The sequence below is a fragment of the Amphiprion ocellaris genome, chromosome 7 (genome assembly GCF_022539595.1).
Source record: "Amphiprion ocellaris isolate individual 3 ecotype Okinawa chromosome 7, ASM2253959v1, whole genome shotgun sequence".
Lineage (NCBI taxonomy): Eukaryota > Metazoa > Chordata > Actinopteri > Pomacentridae > Amphiprion > Amphiprion ocellaris.
Window position 1 is genome coordinate 21,805,750 of NC_072772.1, and position 22,029 is coordinate 21,827,778.

The window sequence follows — 22,029 nt, forward strand, 5'->3', positions numbered from 1 at the left end:
TTTATTAATTAAGATACAGTCCTCAATAATGTTATTTTTTTTTTTTTAATTTAAGGTATATTGCAGCGTTAATCACAATTCAAACTGTCTATTTTGCTATTTCTTTTTTATTTTGTTGAGATTAATCTTTAAAATATAGTCCTTAAGAATGAAGTTTTTTATGGCATTTTAAGTTGTTGCTTTTGCGAGCAGATTTTTCTTTTAGTCTGTTGACTTTAATCTTTATAATATAGTCATCAATAATGGGTTTTTTTAAAGTTTTTAAGTTATTTTGGACCATTAATCACATGTCAAACTCTCCTTTTTGCTACGTTTTTTTATTCTGTTGTCTTTAATAATTAAGATATCGTCCTCAAAAATATTATTTTTTAAAGTTTTTATGATATTTGGTAGCATTAATCACATTTCAAATAGACTGTTTTGCTGTCTGATTTTTTTTTATTCTGTTGAATTTAGTCTTCATAATACAGTCTTTAAGAACGTTATTTTTTTTAAAGTTTTTAAAGGTATTCTGTAGCATTAATCATATTTCAAGTTGTCTCTTTTGCGATCTTTTTTATCCTGTTGTCTTTAATATTTAAGATATAGTCCTCAATAATGTTATTTTTAAAGTTTTTCTACGTTATTTTGTAGCATTAATCGCATGTCGAATTGTCCCTTTTGTTTTAGTTCCTGTTATTTTTCATATCTAAGACATAGTACTCAATAATGTTATTTTTCAAAATTTTTAAGGTATTTTGTAGTGTTAATCACATTTCAAATTGTTGCTTTTGCTAGCTGATTTTTTAGTATGTTGAATTCAATCTTTATAATATAGTCCTCAATAATGTTTTTTTTTTTTTTTTTAAGTTTTAAGTTATTTTGCAGCATTTATCCCATTTCACTCAGAATGTAGAGCTACAGTCACATTTGGACAAGTGAAGAAGTGCATTGTATTATTTGAATTGGTGAGGTAAAACTATTTGAACAGGTAAAAAATATAGATTGTTTCAAATTTAGGGCACAGGGCAGGTAAAATAATGCAGAGACATCGCCTAAGGACAGCCACAAAAGAGAGGACTTCTTGATGACTGTTTTACTCAGATAAAAGCAGTTGTATATGTATATGACCTGAGTGATTGGTTTGTAACAGATAATCCCCTTTTAACTCAACATCCTTAATAGAAAATGATCAATAATCACAATCATGCTTTTTTCTGCATCATATTTAATAACAGAGTTTGAAAAAAAAGTGAAATCAAAAATATGCAATATGAACTTGTTGAAACAGAAAATGTTTTAAATGCCACAGAAATCCTTCTGTGAAGCACCACCTACTGTCATGGTTTTATTTGAGCATTTGCTCCTCAGATGTGAGTTGCTTAATGATGTCATTTGAATGTTGTCATGTTTCACATTTTCTTCACAGTAAGAAATTCCTGCTAAAACTAAATTGTGATGCGAAGGTTATGTGAATGGTATTGAAGGTTGTTGGTTTGAAAATTAACACATTTTTCTTATAAGCTGTCTCCCTCTGTAGCTCTGAGACAGACTGGTGACCTTTCCAGGGTGAATTTTCGCCCTGAGTCAGCTGGAATGGGCTCCAACTCCCGCGACCCAACACAGGATTGAGTGGTTTCTAGATTATGCATAGATGGATGGAATTCTTAATTATTTCAAGAAAAATGCAGAAGTTTTTGCTGACTATTAAATAGGTTTAAATAGTTAAACATGGAATGCATTGCTATTTAAAGTGAATATTTGGATTGGATTTAGTAATGTAACAGATTTGTAGAATATCTTTTTCATTTTAATCTAATGCATCTAATGTCAATTTTTTTTTTTAAACAAGCAAACCTTTTTGTGCTTAAAATGAAATGACAAATTTCTTCCAATTTCTCTTTTTCTTCCTCTCTCTACTCTCTAACTAGCGAAAGCGAGACGACAGCCCAGCAGCCCACCAGGAGCGTCCAGCCAAGCGGCCCTGCACCACCTCTGGCTCTCAGCGTGGAGGCCAGGAACCATCCCAGCCGGAGGTCAGTCGTCCTAAACACTGTGCTGAAATCTATTTTGACAGACAACTGCCTCCTGTGAGAGTAGCTTACTGTAATTCTAATAAATACAACAAATGACTAAATGAATAACACCAGTCAGTCAGCATTTTGAGCATAAGTTATCCGTCACAGGTACGCGCTGCCCAGCCAGAAAGGAGCACCAGCCCCCAGCCGTCCACCTCTGGCTCACAGCATTACCCTCTAGAGCAGCCCTATTCAATTAGCGGCCCGAAAGCAACCCTCGAGTGGCCCTAAAGCAACTGCCGAGTGACTGGGACTTGGGTCCGAGAAAAACAGAAAAACATCTTTCAGTAACACTGACAAGTTCTTACAAAAATTCCAACATTATTGCAAACATTGAATGCAACACTTACCGTAACCTAGCAACTAACCCACAATGCATTGTGTTGAGGAGACGCGTTTGAAAAGTTAACATTAGCAGTTCTATATAGGTGAAAATAGCAGCATGTCTTTTTCTATCCTGAAACGACAAATCGGCGAGGAAAACCGTCGGTTTAATCCTGCGTGGACTGACAAGTATTTATTTATTTACCACCAAGTCCGAACGCCAAACCAATGCGTTTACTCTGCAACGAGTGCTTTGCAGCGCTGAAAGATTCTAATGTCCGAAGACACCACATTGAAAAAGTCATCTCTTGTCTGAGTCATTTCTATGCTATGCTATTTCCTGGGGCTTTCATTTTGAAAGCCCCAGGAAATAGCTCTCTAAACAGCATAATACTGTAATATTTTTTTACAGTAATAAACTGTTGTTTTAGAATACGGTAGGATTACTGTAAAATAACAGTGCGCTGCTGGCAACTTTTGCTGCCAGCTCTTTACTGTAAATTTACAGGGAAATTTCTTAGAGTGTGGGTTTTCTTACGCAGCTGCTTCACTCTAACACTTTGAATGTCTGTCTGAAGTACATTGTACCACTGACTTCTGCCACACAGCGGTGATCAGTCTCCATGTTGCTAAACCTGGAGTACTCAGCATAGATCAAAAATAAGTCAAAATGTAATGTAGAAAATACAGAGTTTTTACAGGATTGTTCTAGAGATAACATACACACTTTGTTTCCCTTTTCTGCAACAGTTGGTGATGTTGCATGCAACTTTATGCATTTTAAGAAACGACAAATAGTTTTGCCTTTTAAAGATTTTAATGGATTTGAAAAAAAATACTTTTAAAGAAATGGCTGCACACTTTAGAAAGTACTTCAAATTGAAAAGTCTTAGAAAATATAAAAGTCCTCAACAAGTTACTTGAATATTATTCTAAAATTTTAAATGAGTAACTAGCATTTTAAACCTGATGTTGTCAAAGTCACAGTAATAGAGACATTTTTGGAAAGGACGCCTATTTTTATTTATTTATTTTTTTTTACCACAGAGTGTCTCACAAATTGACTTATTTAAACATAAAAAAAAATCTATTTAATTATGCATGTAGAAATACAAAATTAAGATACATGCATTGGTAATGGCATGAATACAGAAGGATCAACATAAAAAAATATTCTAAAAACAAAATGATATAATGAAAGAAACTCATAGAAGCTTACACTGTAACTTGGTATGTCATGTTGAAACAGACAATATATCTATCTGTATCTATATCTATATCTATATCTATATCTATATCTATATCTATATATATATATATATATATATATATATATATATATATATATATATATACTTTTGATCTTACTGTATTTAAAGAGAAGTCAAAGCAAAGAAACCACATATACATCATATCACTTAAACATAAACTTTGGTCAAGAAAAAAAAATAAAAGCAAAAAGGCAAGATGATAAATGCACATACCAGTGGCCTGAAATGATCTAATGCAGTATGGGAGAAGAGGAGGGTGGGGAACACGGACCGTATAACACACAATTGGATGTATGTATGACTACCTAGATGATACATACAAAGTAAAAGCCAACATTGAAACTGATTCATAGTTTACTGTTATGGTGTAAGGCTCTGGCATTAAATATACTACATATATAGCTGGTAGTAAAATTCAAACAGTATGTAGATTAGCATATCAAGTATAGTGAGGGTGATGCAGAGTAGATTGGTGGAAATGGGCAGCTGGAAGCAGTGGGCTGGAGGAAGGTCAGCAGCAGCAGCATCCCACAGTGGACATGATGGAGACTAAGCTAGTTGGTGGGAGAACAACCACACATCTGAAGCATCCAGCTCTGTGCTTTAGTAGTATACGTTACCATCAAAATTACAGTTAACGCTCTCTAGCACTCTCTGGTGTTCAACAGGGTTCAGTCACACTGACAGTCCAGTCTTCTCCCAGCCAGCAGAGGCAGTGAATGATGATGCTACAAAATGTGACAAGACTCTGCAGGTGAGGAGCACTGCATACACTTCAGTACATGACAGTGAACAAGTATTGTTCCCAATGCTGAGACTCTGGTCAGCTGCTGCATTAAAATTATCCTCCTTTTCTGCAGACCATATTGTGGTAATAATCAAACCAAATGAGTATCTGAAGAACAAAAACAACACACTGTTATAGGACCTGTAGTCCAATATGGACAATAAGCTGATTTCTTGCTTACAAATACACCCTTAAAGAAGAAGAAGGACAAGACTCAACAATCTCCCACTCCTCACTGCTCACTAAAAGACTGACAAGTGCAAACAGTATGAAGAGAAAAGTTCAGGAATGATCAGAGGTGTAGGGTGAGTACAGGCAAATTTACTGTGTACTCACTAAAAATGTCTCCAGACACGTGTGAACGTCTTTCAGTAAAGTCACAGTCAGTCATGGTACAGTCTTCTGTGTAATCTAAAGTGTTTACTGTGAACAAAAGCTTTTGGCCTTCAAGTGTGATAGTTAGGGACAACTTAAAAACTCAGTTTTTTTATCACTTTACTGTGGAGTGCACAGAAAGAATAATTATTGAACTGGTTTCATGGTGAGCAGGTTTGTTTACTCTTTTTCACTGATATTTATCAATTAATCACTGATTCACTAATATATCTCATAGTCTGTTCTCTGTTAGCTGATCATCCATAATGCCTACAGATGTTACTGGAGGACCAAAACCATTCTTCACTGCTGGTGTCCACATAACCTCAACAAGCCTCTTTTGACATGACTCAGGGTCAAAAATCCCCACCTGTCTACAGGTGAAAAAAAGAGTCTCCCAACAAAAAGCAACATTTCAAACTCTCTCCATCAGCATGCTTTTGGGGTGTCACAGTGTTTCCTCTAGAATTTTTTTCAGCAGCGGCAGCAGGCTCTCCGGGGAGCCGTGGCAACGTAAACAAATGACATTTGACTGTTGAAAATTTACGTGTACAACCTATTTATTGAATGGCCAGTTGAAAATGGCTTTTTAAAGACTGACTGTAAAAAAAAATTTATATTTGAACAAGCTCATCTGAAAATGCAGTCAACAGTTACATCATAGTGTAGATATTAGCTTAATGCTATCAGTTAGTTTACTCACGTTAGCGACACTGAGTTGGCACTGGGCAAAATTAACTGAAGCTACCAATATGTTATGTAATGTTAGCTGGCCATCAATATTTTGTGACTATTTACCTTGTAAAATCTATTATGAGTCATCTTAAGCTAATAACTTTTCTCCGGTAAGTCGCTGCTCTATTTTCCAGGACGACACTCCTCTGACTCTCTGACCTGTTGCCTGGATGCTTGACATGACGTCACTTTCAAGGCCACGCTCTCGTGACATCAATGTCGTATTAACCGGACGTATCAAAGAGTAGATACTGAGCAAGATAGTTATCTGTAGTTTACCTTGGTACTTGCGAGAACCCGACACAGTGCAGCACTCTGCTGTGCAGGTGGAGACATGTGGCGGTGGTGTCTTTGCGACAACAACAAAAAAAAAAGTAAAATTTGAAGGAGCGGCTAGGATTTAGGAATGGCGGCCCGCTGCTGCTGAATGAATGTAGAGGAAACATCAGGTGTCAGTTTTATGCCTTAAAGTTGTCTTGTTCTGCAATTAGTTTTGCACATTCTTGTGTTTAAGTTTCCCCCTCCCCTAAAATGTAGAGTGGTCAAATGCAACTCCTCTTCCAGTAAAAACATACCATCAAGGTCAAAGAAGGTCACGGTTAAACAGAACACATGGAGTAACACTGACTCTGTTCCTGAAGCTGTTGCCAGTGTTTCAGTGGGTTAAAGTATCATCTGTTGTGTTTACTGTAGAGTTTATACCTGAAGAACAACAAGAGCAGCCATTTCAAACATATTTATCCTTACAATGATGATCAAGTCACTCCAGCTACTGCATGCTAAATGATTTGCATATCACTAACATAAAGTGTTGGAATACAATGTCTGTATGTGACAAATGCTTATGTTAATGAAAATTGAAAGAGTAAGCACATTTCTTACTGTGTTGTAATGCATGAGTTATGTTTGAGGACGCTATCACTACACAAAAGTTTACTTACTGGGGAACATGTGTTCTTTGGCCCCCGTAATAAGGTTAAGAGGAGTTTGCAGACAAAAGCAAACATCCCACGCTGACTAAAGGGCATTGTTGCAAAACTGCACTTACTGTAACACTAATGCCTCCCACTGATTTAGAGAAATAATGTCAGTTACAAACTACAGCTCTACAATGTGCCTTTGTCACCATGGAAGGAAAGCGTCACACTTGAGAAATGTTACAGCTCTGAGTGTCGTATTGTCCACTTTTAGTAAATGCATCTGTGTTACTGTACAAACTGAATGAAGTTGGGGAAACAAATCCACATCAAATATGACTTGAAATGATTTTTGTCAACTTCAGACCTTGTCTGTTTAAGCTGCTTAAAATAGGCTTTCATTAACTGTATAAGATCTGCAAATGAAGTACTTGTGAGATTCCTAGAGTCCAAGGAGGGGGTTGCATGATGAGAAGGGGTGTGTTTGTGAGAGAGAAGCTGGGCTGGGTTTCTGTATCTGCAGCTATTTAACAGATGTTGACTCTGAGGATCATCACAGTCAGTCATGGGTCGTCCTGGGATTCAGACGTGGACATGGGCAGTGTGTGCCTTCTGGATGTGTGTGAGCCGAGCACTGGCTGGGCCGTAAGTTTATCTCTACCGTCTGAGGAAATAGCATCATTTGTTTAGTCTTTTTGTAAATGAATTTTTCAGCTTGTTCACATGAATACTGAGCTGAGGTTTCTTCCACACCAGAGTGAGAGTAACAGCTGTGTATGTGTGAATCTGTCTGTCTGTAGGCAGTATGTGGTGACGTTTCCTGCAGTCCTTGAAGCTGGAGCTCAGACCAAACTGTGTGCAAGTCTCATGCAGCCCAGCGAGACTCTGCTCATGACCGTCACTTTGATGTCCGAACGCGAGAACACAACTCTTCTCCAGCGGACATCCAGCGCAGACTTTCGTAAATGTGCTCTGTTTACGGTCAGTTCCCAACATTGGTTTTGATTATGTGCTTATTTTCAAAAACAGTCTTTGAAAATGTCTTCATTCAAATACAGATTTCTTTAAGTTGGACAATATTTTGGGGATTTTATGACACTTAATACCAGTATAATGATATTACTTTTATACAAAGAAAACAGCCGTGGTATTTTGCTTAGTTACTGGCTCTGTTGAATGTTTAAAATACCTTTCTGTCTCAGCCTCTTGCAGTGCTCAATGATGAGCTGCAGAATGTGGAGGTAAAGGTACAAGGCAACACATTTTACTCAAGAGAGGTCAAGAAAGTCATGATCAAAACATATAAACCAATGACATTCGTCCAAACGGATAAACCAATCTACCTCCCAGGACAAACAGGTAACTATGAGTTGATGATATGTGATGCTGATGGTGTACACTACATACAGACAGATTTCCTCTTCTATAAACAATAAAGAACAGTCATGCAGCAGGAGGATAGAAAATTGATTCCCACAATATTTGATGTGTTGTGCATATGATCAGTATATATTTAAAAAGTCTATTTAAAAAACAGTAAAACTTCTGTCTAGAAGTAAATCTGTATGCAGCACACATTCTTCTAAAAAGTATTTTTGCACAAAGGTTTTCTAGCATGCTGTGTTGAAGTTAGTAAAATTGGTAGTTAGAGCCCAAACAACACATTTGCAAAAGAAGTACTTAAAATTGGAAAGTGAAAAAGTCACGTTGACCTACAAAGTCTCATTGCAGCTTGTAAAAAAAAATCAGCATTTCATATTTATTTGTTATTTGTCTGATAAAATTGAAACATGTCATGACCATTTCACAATTGCCAAGACACCTGACTGTATTATCATGTAGTATTGTATATGATATTGGTTTGTATTCAAAGCATATTTTTTCCACAAAAACTCAGTAAATATAAATTGCCAAGAAATTATTTGCATGTGTAAAAAAATGCATGAATAGAAAAGCAGTCTTGCAATGTATGGAAAAAGTGGAATAAGTATAGATGAAACATTATATTGGAAAAAATGAAATAAGTGAAAAAAACAATGTTGGAAAATATATGGAAAAAATAATGTCTTCATGTGTTACATGAAAAAGGTAATGATGCCTTTTATGAAAAAAAGCTAGTTATTTCTGTCCCCTGGGTTTCTGTCACCTTTACCTTCCTGACTTCAGCCTCCACATGCTGGAATGGTTGTTCTAAAGAAATGGAGCACATTATGTTTAATGGACTATTGTCAGAGCAGTTTGCTAACATGCTGTCTACCAGTGGGTCGTTGTAAAGTCATGCTGTGAAGCTGCAACCAGATTTTGTTTAAAACTGTAGAGCTTCACTTCACACTGTACTGAAAATTAGAACAATGCAAAAATATGTAAGGCTTAGGGTTGATAAATGTGTATTCAGTAATTCACAGGACATCTAGAATATTACTGGATACATGTCCATGTCCGTGATGCTGATGGACAGCTTTTGACAACCATAAAACTACCAACTTTAAAGAGGCACAGGGAAGTTAGCTTGAAGAATGTAACACAAATAACAGAATAACAGAAGGAATAATAAATTATAGTAATTGTGAATTTATGTAATTTAATGAGACACGAAATTGTGACGCGTAATCTCTTTGAATTTCTTTCAGTGCATTTCAGAGTGGTCACACTGGACACCAAGTTTAGACCTGCTGATCAGCTGGTGAGTGACTGAACTCTAGTGTTTCTATTTGTATTATTTGTGTGGCACTGAGCTGGGAAATGTGCACCACCCGGCAGAGTTGAACAGAATTTGTGCAATCAAGTAACTGACATGGGATATCAACATGGGTGTGCACTTTAACCTGAGCTATGTTATGTCCACAACCAATCAGCTCCTGCCAAAGGATCAATAGTACAACGAGGGCTTGTTCGTGTCATACTGCCTGTGTTGAGTTCAAACTTTTCTGCTGACCTTGTAATTATTCTCTCAACCGTCCGAGCTGGTCATTTTGCAACATGTTTTTTGCAGAAAGTAACTTTTGTAGTGATAACCATAAGGTATAACAAACTTTAGTGTAACATTGTTCCCTCAACTTCTCATGTGAATTATAGACATTTTATTGAATTTTTTTTCATGTCATGTGTGTTACATACTCTCACTAGCCACTTTATAAGGTGCACCTAAATCATTTTGCCTTCAGAACTGCCTTAATTCTTCATGGCATTCACACGTGGACAAAATTGTTGGTACCCCTCAGTTAATGAAAGAAAAACCCACAATGGTCACACAAATCATTTGAATCTGACAAAAGTAATGATAAATAAAAATTCTATGAAAATTAACCAATGAAAATCAGACATTGCTTTTGAACTGTGGTTTAACAGAATTATTTAAAAAAATAAACTCATGAAACAGGCCTGTTTTAACAGGTGTACCTAACAAAGTGGCCAATGAGTGTATTTCCTGTTGTTAAATCACTGCAAAAATTGAAGTCTTTGTTGACTGCACTGAAACTTAAGCAGAGAAAATTGTCTCACTCAGACTCATTAAGACACTGAATAATGAGAAAAAGATACACTCTCCTGTCTTTTGACAAATCTCTCTCTCTTTTTTTGTTTTTATTTGCAGTACAACATCATTGAGATCGAGGTAAGAAAACCAAACTCATGCATTCTGTGTGATCAACTAAAATAAGTGCATAGTTCAACAGCTATGAGATGTGGATGTTGATTCTAATATCAGTATTTCACAGTTAGCAAGGACTCCTGTCACTGTTGAATATACATTACATACTGGACAAGATCTTTTTACAGTTTTACAGTCTTTCAGCTGTAAAGTGTCCATATTCTGCTTTTGGGTTTTCTCTCTCTTTCAGTGTGTTATGCAGCTGGTTTTCATTCATGTTAAAAGTCTGCAAACTCCAGAGTAGTCCAGAGTACACACCACATTAAAAGTTATTCTCTCCTGCAGAAAACACCTTTCTTTAGCTGTCTGAAACACCTTATTTGAATTTCAGTCTTTTCTTGTCTTACTGATTGACATCATCATGTAACACATTAGCACAACACCTGCAACTCACAACTTTCCTGTTTGTGTCATAAATGCCTGTTGCTTCCCACTGATTTCACTGAACAGGATCCTAACAAGAACAGGATTGGACAGTGGCTGAATGAAGCATCTAATCGTAAAATAGTGCAACATTCTTACTCCTTGAACTCTGAGGCCCGTGAGGGAATCTACCAAGTCATTGTGTCCATTGGTGAAGATAAAATACATCACACTTTCAAAGTGGAGAAGTATGGTAAGTTTGGGAGATTGTATTTGTGTGCCAGTTGTGTTCATTTATAATGAAGTACAAATGCTAACATGAATGTTTTGTCCCCAGTTTTGCCTAAATTTGACGTAACACTAAATGTAAGTGAGGAAGTAAGTATTGGGGACCAAGAAATCAATGCGAAAGCATGTGCAAAGTAAGTAAAAGGCCTTTTATGACAAATAAAATCTAAAGTAGGCCCAGTTTGAGTAGCGAATAACTGGTTAATTGTTGCTTTTTAAAAAAATTAGGTACACGTTTGGACAGCCTGTGCCAGGATCTGTTACTGTTAAGATGTGCCGACCTCTTTATCGCTATTACTCTGTTTCTGATCTCGAGGATGAAGAATTAACTCCCCCCTGCCACACAGAGACAAAGCAGGTACAGTTTCTATTATTACAGTCTCCTCTTTCTGCTAAAGCTATGTACAGGTGTAACCCAGGTAAACTGAGACCCTCTGAAACAATTTTTGTTGGTCATCAAGCTGCTCCGTTTATATTGGACAGCTAAGCCGTCAGTCAATGAGAACAGACCAATGGTAGCACACCTTGGCTCCGCCCTACACCTGGTGCAACTAAATTACTGCATGCATGCTCTCAATCAGAGAAAGCCCTGAAGGACTGCACACCCAAGCTGGACTTCATTTTTAATCCTGGAGAAGACCTGAACCTGGACTGCTCAGGACAGCCTCTGTTTGTCAAGCTTTTGGATAGATGATCAGGTTTTTTTTGTGTGGATGATGGCGAGCTAGACAACCCTGGAAATGATGGTTCAGTGAAGACCTCACTCCTGGTTGGATGCAGGCCTCACTCCTGGTTGCAGTACTGTGGTGTAGTGGTAGGGGCATACATGCTGTGCTAACAGTTATCCCGCTATTGTTCTTTTTTTTTTTTTTCTCTCTCTTGAGATTTAGGAAATCTCTACTGGACACTAGTTGAACTTCTTTTTTTTAAATTGTCTGATTCTGGTTTTGAACTTCAAGAACTCAGATTCATTGAATTGTATAGATTAGATCCTTTTTGTTTTATTTTTCATTTAAGTGTATTTGTTTTTTTCCCCTTGATTTGCATCACGTGTTTTTTTGGTTGAAAAGAACTTTGTGTTGTTTCTGGTGTTTCATTAGTTTTCCCCCAGCTCCAGAAGCTGAAACTAGCCCAACAAAAAAGAGCTATTCTTTAATACATTTTTATTATAAATATTAATTAAATATCACATCATATGTGTTACGTGAAATAGATCCTTCAATTTCTGACTTGGGAGAGATCTTGAAAGATTTTTGAAAGTCTGCCTGCCACCAGCTGCTCATATTTTCAAGCATTTAGGCCCTAAAGCCTTACCTGCTGCTTATCTGGACCTTCTTGATTCAGCATTCAGCACTGTGGCAGATGGAGATGAGTGTTTTGCAAAGTTTTTTACACTTATAAAACTCTGGTGAAAAACTTCAGAGTATTTGCATCGTCTTCAAGTTGTTTTGAACGCAGCTATTAAGTGCGGAGGTGTCACAGCTGCTGAATGTAACTGGCATCTCTTGAAGCAGTTTTGTTGTGGCTGCTGAGACAACGCCCTCATTAGTGACCTTCAGCTGGAGCAGAAGAGAGACAATCCTTAAAGACCTGGCCACAACCAAAAACTCTGAAAGAATTAAGATCATTCCTTGGTTTCTCTGGTTATTACACAAGGTTTATTAAGGACTGCTCTCAGTTAGTCAAACCTCTAAATGACCTGACGGCAGGATATCCACCCTTTCACAGTCGGGGAAAGAGAGGACTAAACTCACAGTATCACAACCCAAAAGAACCTTTTGGATCTCGGTGGACTTCAGCTTGTCAACAAGCTTTTGCAACTCTCGCTGAGAAGCTTTCCATGGCTCTGTTCTTGGATTTGCCAATCTCAATTTGCCATACATTTTGCATACAGATGTAAGCACAACAGGGTTGGGTGCTGCACTGTATCAGAAGCAGGAAAGGAAGCTGCGAGCTATTGCTTTTGCCAGTCGGGGATTATCTTGCAGTGAGTTCAAGTATGTTGCACACAAGTTAGTTTCTCGCTCTTAAGTCACTAACTTTTATGGTACTCCTTTTACAGTTGTTACTGACAGTAATCCCCTTACCTACGTCTCGACAGCAGTTAAACTGGATGCAACAAGCTATCGATGGCTATCTGCTCTTTCTAACTTCAATTTTCAGTTGCAGTATCGAGCAGGCAGACAGAATCTTGATGCTGATGCATTATCAAGATGTCCTCGTGGTGACCGTGCTGATGATGATTCTTCCCCCAAAGGAGAGTGAAAGAATTTGTCAGTTTACTACTCACCAATTATGAGTCTGATGCTCAGGCCATTTGTGATAAACACTTAATTTCTAACGCTTCCATGATTGATAATGGTGATGGCTACAGTTCCTTGCCACTCATTGAATCGCTTGTTTGTCATCCAGATGCTGTTCCAAACACTCTTCTTGATGAACCCCAAAGTGATCTCTCTGTTATGTCTCGTCTAACAGAGGATAAGTTGCAACACAAACAAAGGTGTGATCCTTGTATCTGAGAGGTCATCAATCAGCTGGAGTCAGGAGCAACACCAGCCCCTACAGTCCAAGCTGAACTTCCAGAACTTCCTCTTTTGCTTAGAGAGTTGAATCGGTTGTGTTGAAAAATGGAATTCTGTACAGAAAACGTCATGAAGGTGCAAATACCAGCCATCAGTTGATATTGCCAACCGAATTAAGATAAGTTGCATTACAAAGTCTTCATGATGACATGAGACATATGGGAGTCGAACGAGTATTTGACCTTGTAAGAGCTTGGTTCTTCTGGCCGAAAATGGCAACCTATGTTGAAAAGAAAGTACAAACCTGTAACCGTTGTGTGTGCCGCACGACTATGCCAGAAAAAGCAGCTCTAATGGTTGCTATCCTTACCAGCCGACCCTTAGAGTTGGTTTGCATGGACTTTTTGTCCCTGGAACCAGATCACAGCAACACAAAGGATATTTTGGTAATCACTGACCACTTTACCAAATATGCAGTTGCTATACCCACTCCAAATCAAAAAGCTTGTACTGTTGCCAAAGCACTCTTGGATTATTTTCTGGTTCATTGTGGTTTCCCTGAATGCCTCCACAGTAGTCAAGGAAGAGACTTTGAGTCCAAAACCATAAAAGAGCTGTATGGAATAGAAAAGACACGAACCCCCCCCTTACCATGCCAGAGGAAACCCACAGATGCTTGGTACTGGAAATAACAAAGGCAAATCTCATTGGAAAGACTTTGTTAAACCCTTAGTACATGCTTACAACTGTACAAAGAATGACACATCTGGTTTTAGTCCTTATGAGCTTATGTTTGGTCGACAGCCTCGTCTGCCCATAGATTTTCATAGGTCTTTTTACAGGAAAGACTTACCCCGAAGAACAGGAAGCAATGTGTCGAATTCACCCACAGAGCTCTATGTTCCTCATAGTGACATGCATGATGACCCACAGTCCCCCTTTTAGCCGTCTAGCAAATGTCAGGGGCTTGAAGGTCCTGGGTTCAAATCTCAGTCTGAGATCTTTCTCTGTGGAGTTTGCATGTTCTCCCTGTGACTGTGTGGGTTTTTACCGGGTACTTCGACTTCCTCCCACAGTCCAATTAACTTCAGGATGTCTCCTGAAGTTAATTAGTGATTCTAAATTGTCTGTAGGTGTGAATGTGAGTGTGATTGTTTGTCTCTATGTGTAGTCCTGTGATAGACTGGTGACCTGTCCAGGGTGAACCCTGCCTTCACCCTAAGTCAGCTGGGATAGACTCCAGCCCCCTGCTGCCCTACAGAGGTTATAGCGATGTGTAGATCATGGTTGGATGGATGGATTATATTGCATGACTTCCATCTCACTCCATCTGATAGTTGAAAGTTTGCATCTCTGATGTATGACATAAATCCTGTATATTATTTTGTATCTTTGTGTTTTTTTTCTACTCTGTAGGCAGACAACAACGGCTGTGCCACTTTTGCATTCAAGATGTCAACTTTCACCAAAATTGCTGGAAAGGCATTACAAGATGTGCTTGATGTCAGTGCTGAAGTGGAAGAGGAGGGGACAGGCAAGTATTATTGTTATTGTAATAAATTATTTTATTTTAAGAGATCACTTTTCTAATCTGAAAGGAGAGTTACTGTTTCAAGACAATATTATGTATTTCAACAATAAGGCATTCACAGTGTTGTAACATGGAGGCTTTTCACATTCAGGTATTTCACACCTGCAAACAGCCAGAATAAGGATTTCATATGTTATTGGAAGGCTGTTTTTCATTGACACACCCAAGATTTATGAGCCAGGATCAGTTGTGGAAGGAAAAGTAAGTGAAACATGTTGTCTTGTGTTTTTCTGCATCATGTACTGCACAAAGCAGCCTAAATCATGTGCATTCCCAGTGATACAACTTTGTGCTTTCAACAGGTTAAAGCAGTTCACTACAATAATGCACCCATTCCTGACATGCCAGTGTACCTGTTTGAGGGTGAAACATGGTCGTCACGACGACTGCAGAATCTCACCACTGACAGCAGTGGTGTTGCCAGCTTCTCATTAAGCACAGAGAACTTAAATGGGGATATTCGCCTCCATGTGAGTAAAAAGTGGTACTACACTCTAAAAAAATAATGTTTCAGCAAAGATAAATAAATGTAGCAGTTAGCATTATATTTAAGTTAAGACAAGTTTTAATAAAATTCTGTCGAACCAACAGACTGCATTGAGTTGGGGGATTAGCTTTTCTTCTGCAATCAAAAGTATTTTTAATTAGTACTTAATTAATGAATGTCAGCATTAACAAAGGTTTTTAAGTTGACACATGAACAAAGTAGCTCCAAATAGTTTTCCGTGTTATTTCAAAGAAATATTAGTGTTTTTAGTGTACCAGTGTTTTACCATAATATTGATCACACATTGATCAGCATTTAAATAACTGAGTGGCTCCTAATAGACTTTAAGTAGTTTTTTTTTGATTTTCTATATTTTTTTCATCATCGCTTTTATGAAATGCATGAATTCAGCAACAAGATTGTTTTCTCTCTACTACTTGTTTTTATTCTCATATCACATTATAAAATATTCACAAATGCTTTGCTTTGGTTGAATTTATTTGTAAAAGACATAATGTTGACCTTGAGTTATCAAGTTATCAAGCCAATTTCATAAAGCTGCCTCAATCTGATTTCAGGTTTAAATCAACAGAAGCAGAAATTTAAATTTAAATTCCACACAATATAGCAGCTGATGCAATTATCGAAAAATTCACATCACCTCAACTTATTAAAACAATGTTTGTAACCTAAAAGGTTTGTCTAATCAGTAAAATACTGTTTTTATCTTGCAATGATGCATTTAGTTAACTGATGAGAATATGTTCCTTCAGCTTGTTTTTTTACACTGAAAGCTGCCATGAAAGTAACAACACAGACTAAAAACCAACTGTAAAATGATCTCTTAGTATACTGCAGTTATTCAAGATGCTACCATTGTAACTAGTGACCATATTTAAACTGTTTAGTATTTTGTTTATCTACCTTCTCCTCCACAAACAACCGCTAACAATATTTCTTTTTTCCAATGTAGATAAGCAGCTCACCGATACTGGAGCACCCCCCATATAAAACTCCTTTCTATGAGTCTGGATCTCACACACTGTCTATGTTCCAACCTCCGTCTCTTGACACTCAACCAGTCAGCTTCCTGAAGGTGAAGACGAACGATAAAACACTTGCCTGTGATGCAGAAGCAGACATCACCATCCAGTACGTTGTAGTGGGAGAACGCCAGGACACTGTGGACATCATGTATCTGGTGAGTTGGTTGTCAACTTGTCACCGGTTCTCTTCCAGAGACAATGAACAGTTGAAAGATGTTTTTAACAAATGCTTTAATTTCATTTATTGACTTCTTACTTTAAGGAACACTTCCACTGAGTCTACTTCTTATATGATCAGTGGTACTATTTTAGTGTGCAATAGGTTTAGTCCTAATCTTTACCAGGACCTGCCAGCATGAAGCCTACTGATCTCATGCAGTATTATAAAAGAGTGTTTTTCAAGCTAGTACATTCCTTTTTTTCAACATGAGTTCATTTGGTCTTATCAGTGGTGGAGGAAGTATTCAGATCCTTTACATAAGTAAAAGATAATCCTTTATTACTCCCCACATCAGGGGAAATTTCCAGTGTTACAGCAGCAAACATCTTTCAGAGCAGCACTAAACATATGTACAGTAATGATAATAATTATAACAAGAATAATATTTAAAATATATAAAAGAATGAATGACAAAAAAATGAATAAATTCAGTATTACTACACTATAAGTGACATCAGCATAAAGTGGCTTTTGAAAAAAAAAAAAAAGTAACTGTAAAAGTGCAAACAAGTGCCAGCAGTTCAAGATTGCAAGATTTTAAGATGGTTTAAGATGATGTGATATAGTCCAGTTTATGTTAACATCAGCCAGTGATGCTGATGTTGTAAAGTCTTACAGCAGATGGAATGAAGGACCTGTGATAGCGCTCCTTCTTGCAGGGTGGATGTCTCAGTCTGCTGCTGAAGGAGCTGCTTAAAGACCCCACAGTGTCATGCAGTGGGTGAGAGGGATTGTCCATGATGGATGTGAGCTTTGAAAACATCCTCCTCTCACCCACCTCCTCTATGGAGTCCAGGGAACAGTCCAGGACAGATCCGGACCTCCTGACCTTCTGTTTAGTCTCTTTCTGTCCCTTTCAGTGCTCCTTTTTCCCCAGCAGATCACTGCATAGAAAATAGCAGACGCTACCACAGAGTCATAAAATGTCCAGAGCAGAGTCCTGCACACTCCAAAGGACCTCAGTCTCCTCAGCAGGTGGAGACGACTTTGGCCCTTCTTGTACAGGATCTCTGTGTTATGTGTCCAGTCAAGTTTATTGTTGAGGTGAACACCCAGGTATTTGTATAAGTCCACCATCTCAATGTCCAAACCCTTCACCGGTGCAGACTGAGGTGTCCTCCTCCTGCAGAAGTCGATGACCATCTCCTTCGTCTTACTGGCGTTTAGCTGCAGATGGTTTCGCTCACACCAGTCAACGAAGTCAGAGATGACGGCCCTGTACTTCCGCTAGTTCCCCTCAGATACACACCCGACAATGGTCAGTACTTCATTGTGAAAGTACGCTGTTACACGAAGTCCTGCATGGAAAATGTTACTAAAGTAAAATTACTAAACGTCTTAGTACTCAGTGTAAACAAATGTCCCATGTGACTGTTCTTCGATTACATATTACATAATTAGATTCATAATGGCACATGTGTTATTACAGAAGCAGGAGTTCACTGTTGTATCTGGTTGATGTGGAACTAATTTTGAACCATTTTATATAGAACCAATTGTACAATATTGTCATATTGTAAAAGTTCCTCATATGTTTTGGTTACAAAAATGTCAATTTGTAAAGTAAATTATAACGTCAACAGCTGAAACTTAAAGAAGTTTCTTTCAGGCTTACAGTCAGAATATTTGAAAGTGATTCCTCCTCGTGTCAGTGGTGTGAACAGAATTAATCCTACAGGATCTCAGTACGGTCAGATTAGTGCTTTCACAGTAAAGTGACAACAGAACCAGACATCGTTACAAACCAGTACAAACATGATGCATTCGCTGGCAGACTACTGGAAATATCAGCAATGTTCACAGCACAAGAGTGTCACATTCTTGTAGTGAAACAGCCTCTATAGTTGAAAAATGGTTATTTACGTACTGTGGCATTTAATACTGTTTGTCATTGTGCCATATTTTAGTCTCATCTCATTTTTCTATATTTAATGTTAATTGGTACTTTGAGGCCAAATCCATCTTTTCGTAAAGTCGCCATGGTAACAGGTGTTATTCTCATCTATGAGTTTAGTGGAAAATGCTGTGTCCAGGTCCCTCTGCAATGATATAGCAGAGAGATTTTCCTCAGCAGATCCATTTGTTACTTAAGTCTGAACTCTGTCACTCTGTCTTGCTTAGCATTACCCAGTCCCTCCAGGAACTTGCGATGTTGCGATCACGCAAATTCAACCAATCTCCGCGAATTCTGCATGACCTTGCAATTTTGTCCAGTCATTGCAACTTTTCTGCAATTTTGGCCAGCCTCCCGTGAGTTCCACCAATCATAGCAGTCCCCAGCGCAAACGTATTGCACGTACGTTACCGAATTCACGTCCTTGTTTATGGTTTGAAGATGCAGACATGTCCCATTCTAATGTCACTCATTTACCAACAAAAATTACTGCTACAGACAGTGAAAAACAATTAATTCCCTGATGTCCTTCACCAAAGCCGAAGTAAACTGTTTTACACCCGTGCAATACTGTGGTGGAATACAAAAAAAAAAAATCATCATTTGATAAACACTTTTCTACCATGAAACATATCAGGGGAACGGCTCAAAGGACTGGACCACAGACCAGACAAGTCATGGTGATGGAAGCTGTAGCATCCAGATCTGTTGGAGCTCTGAAAGAATGAAGGGAAGTTAGATTAATTTCTCCGCCAAGAAACACAGTGGAGTTATGTGTCGATCGGCATATGTGAATCATTCCTGTTGGCAACATTACTCAAAAATGAACTAAGGGATTTGGATGAAGTTTTCAGGGAAGGTCAGAAATGACACAAGGACCAAGTGATTCTATTTTGGCAGTGATGCGGCTTAAAACCTGGATCCACGGATTTGTTAAGTTTTTCCCATTGAGATGAGTGAAATTAACTTTTTAAGCCACTGACAGATATGCCCAAATGTGATTCATTCCACAGTAAATTATCATTTTGTGCCTTAAATCTACCAACCACTTCATGTTAAACCAGTATCTGGCTGCCACTAATTCACCACCATGGTATGCCAGCTTTTGTATAAATGGTTTGGAGCGTTAAAGAATTAATTTCGGAATAAATATTGTCAATTGCAATGTTGTAACATGTTCTAAAAGCTGAAAAAATGCAGCTTTTTAGCAACTATCACTGTCTCCCGCAATCTTATCGCAACAAATAAACTTAAAACATCGCAACTTAAGTTGCAATTTTTTTTAGAAAAGCTGCGGCAAATTCAGGCATTTTCGGGTGCAACAATCTTGAAAAACGCCCGCAAAATCCTGGAGGGACTGATTACTGCAGCTACATGCTCTCTCACTGAAGTGCAGCACCTGATGTCATAGATGATTCATTTTCTTGTCCACTGACGTCCTTTTTAGTGCCTGGTCTTAGCAATATGAAATATATCCGGCTGAAAATATTGTTCATGTTACATCCTCATCAGTTTTACTCATAGACTAAACACATTGCACAGACTGGCTGCTGACAAACTCCAGACTGTTTCATGTGCACAGTCTCTCAGATTTAATCATTTTATAATAGAGCTGGTTAAAGCCAAAATACATTTAGTGAAACCAAAAACCTCAGACAGACCAAGTTATTACCTGATCAATGGACAGAAATGAAGTGAAGATGTTACCAGTCCATTCCTCATTCTGTCATTTTCTCTCAGGTCTTGTCCAGAGGAGCCATCGTCGATCAAGGACACAAACAGGTTCAATTGAAAAATAAACAAGGTGTGTAAAGACTGGCTTGAAATACCAAATCTTTGACCTGTTAAACTGATTTATGGAAGCCATTGTGGAAGATGACTGTTCAAAGTAAAATGATGTGTAATATTTGGGTTGCTGTTTCAGTCAATGAGGGTGAGGTGTCCTTTAAGTTGCTGGTGTCTCCAGAGATGGCTCCAGAGGTCCAGATTGTGGCTTTTGTTGTCCTCCCCAGTGAGAATGTGATCGCCCACAGCGCTGACTTCTCCACTGAGAATTGCTTCAGTCACAAGGTCAGTGTGGCACCAACAGCACTGATGAGATTTAGGTAAAAACACAAAGTCGATTTTAGCTGGTGATACAGAAGATTAATATGTTTCCATTTATTGTCTGTTAAATTACAAATACTTTTACATTCAACTCTTTCAGTTCATGTCATAATTTTTTTTAAATGTAAAAACTAAGTTTCAGTTTACAGGACATTGCAAAACCATCAAGAAATTAGTTTTTCACTCAGAAATTTTGAAGTTTGGTTCTTGGAGCTAAATTTCATCATTTTTGATACGTATTCAGTTGCTTATTTTTCACTGGACTGGGATGAAATTCGTGATGAACATCTCCAAAACGCTGAGGATAGTTTATGTATACTACATTACAGTTTAATAGAAATCAGATTAACAACAATGAATATTTATCTTGTCAAATAAAAAATCTTAGATTTTCAAGAATGATGTATTAATTTTCAATCTCTAGCAAGAAAATGTTAATTTTGTGTATCATTAATAAAGTTCTATCATGTCTAGACGTTATTTGGTCCTACATTGAAACAGACTGTCAAGGATCTTGTTAAATGTAGCTTCAGAGCTGATAATTCCACTTTTTAAAGTAATCTGACTGTTGATTTTTGCCAGAAAAACTATTTCCAGTTCCTGGAAGCTCTTTTGTTGGATCATGTTACCATCCATTACAGATATATGAAAGATGTTATGTGACTCCATCATTTTTCCTCAATCTGAACAAGCAACCCCCAATTAAAAAAAAAAAAATAGTAGAATTTTTAACATTCAGTTTTGATTCTGTTCTGTAACTGTAGTTATCTCCAATAGATCAATGAAATGTATCAGAAGCATTACATGTAGCTTCACTTTTTGAGATATAACTGAGATCTAATGCAATCCAATACAGCTCTGCCATAAATTCTACTTTGACAAAGTGTCTACATTTTCAAAGGTGATGCTACTACTTTATCTTTCATAGTAGGTGTTCATAATTCATATTAATTCAAATTCATAGTAAATTTCTGTTACTGAATCATTAAATCATTTTCTGTAAACGAATATTTCTCACGCTTGTGACGCTGACAGCACACAGATTATGGTTAGGTGAGTTGGCATGAATGCTCTTGAGTAGCGGTCGGCAACCTTTACCACTCAAAGAGCCATTTGGACCCGTTTCCCCACAGAAAAGAACACACTGGGAGCCACAAAACCCTTTTGACATTTGAAATGAAATAACACTGCATATAACATTTTTTTGTTTTGCTTTGTTTTTTTTTTGCCTTTATGATATGTATAAACAAGATGAAATGTGTTGCATGTACGAAATCACTGAACTCCTGCAGAGAAAACGAAATTACATTTCTGCATGCAACAAAAACATTTTGAACTTCGAAAAAAAGACGTTGGGTTGAAGGTCACTTTCAAGTAAAATACTCAGTGTCTAA

At 37.7% G+C, this 22,029-nt stretch overlaps 1 protein-coding gene across 2 annotated transcripts in view; it reads left to right on the forward strand.

Annotated features, from left to right (window-relative positions):
* Nucleotides 1-6,956: 6,956 nt before the first annotated feature.
* Nucleotides 6,957-22,029, forward strand: part of LOC111580890 (alpha-2-macroglobulin-like) — a 47,689-nt gene continuing 32,616 nt past the window's right edge. For both annotated transcript variants that reach the window (XM_023288804.3, XM_055011947.1), the window contains exons 1-14: nt 6,957-7,111; nt 7,267-7,447; nt 7,669-7,825; nt 9,097-9,149; nt 10,059-10,079; nt 10,566-10,731; nt 10,816-10,900; nt 10,995-11,124; nt 14,708-14,825; nt 14,974-15,083; nt 15,185-15,352; nt 16,343-16,570; nt 20,270-20,333; nt 20,454-20,599. In XM_023288804.3, coding sequence (XP_023144572.2) covers nt 7,032-7,111; nt 7,267-7,447; nt 7,669-7,825; nt 9,097-9,149; nt 10,059-10,079; nt 10,566-10,731; nt 10,816-10,900; nt 10,995-11,124; nt 14,708-14,825; nt 14,974-15,083; nt 15,185-15,352; nt 16,343-16,570; nt 20,270-20,333; nt 20,454-20,599 — 1,707 coding nt within the window. In that variant the 5' untranslated portion in view covers nt 6,957-7,031. The remainder of the gene's footprint in view (nt 7,112-7,266; nt 7,448-7,668; nt 7,826-9,096; nt 9,150-10,058; nt 10,080-10,565; nt 10,732-10,815; nt 10,901-10,994; nt 11,125-14,707; nt 14,826-14,973; nt 15,084-15,184; nt 15,353-16,342; nt 16,571-20,269; nt 20,334-20,453; nt 20,600-22,029) is intronic.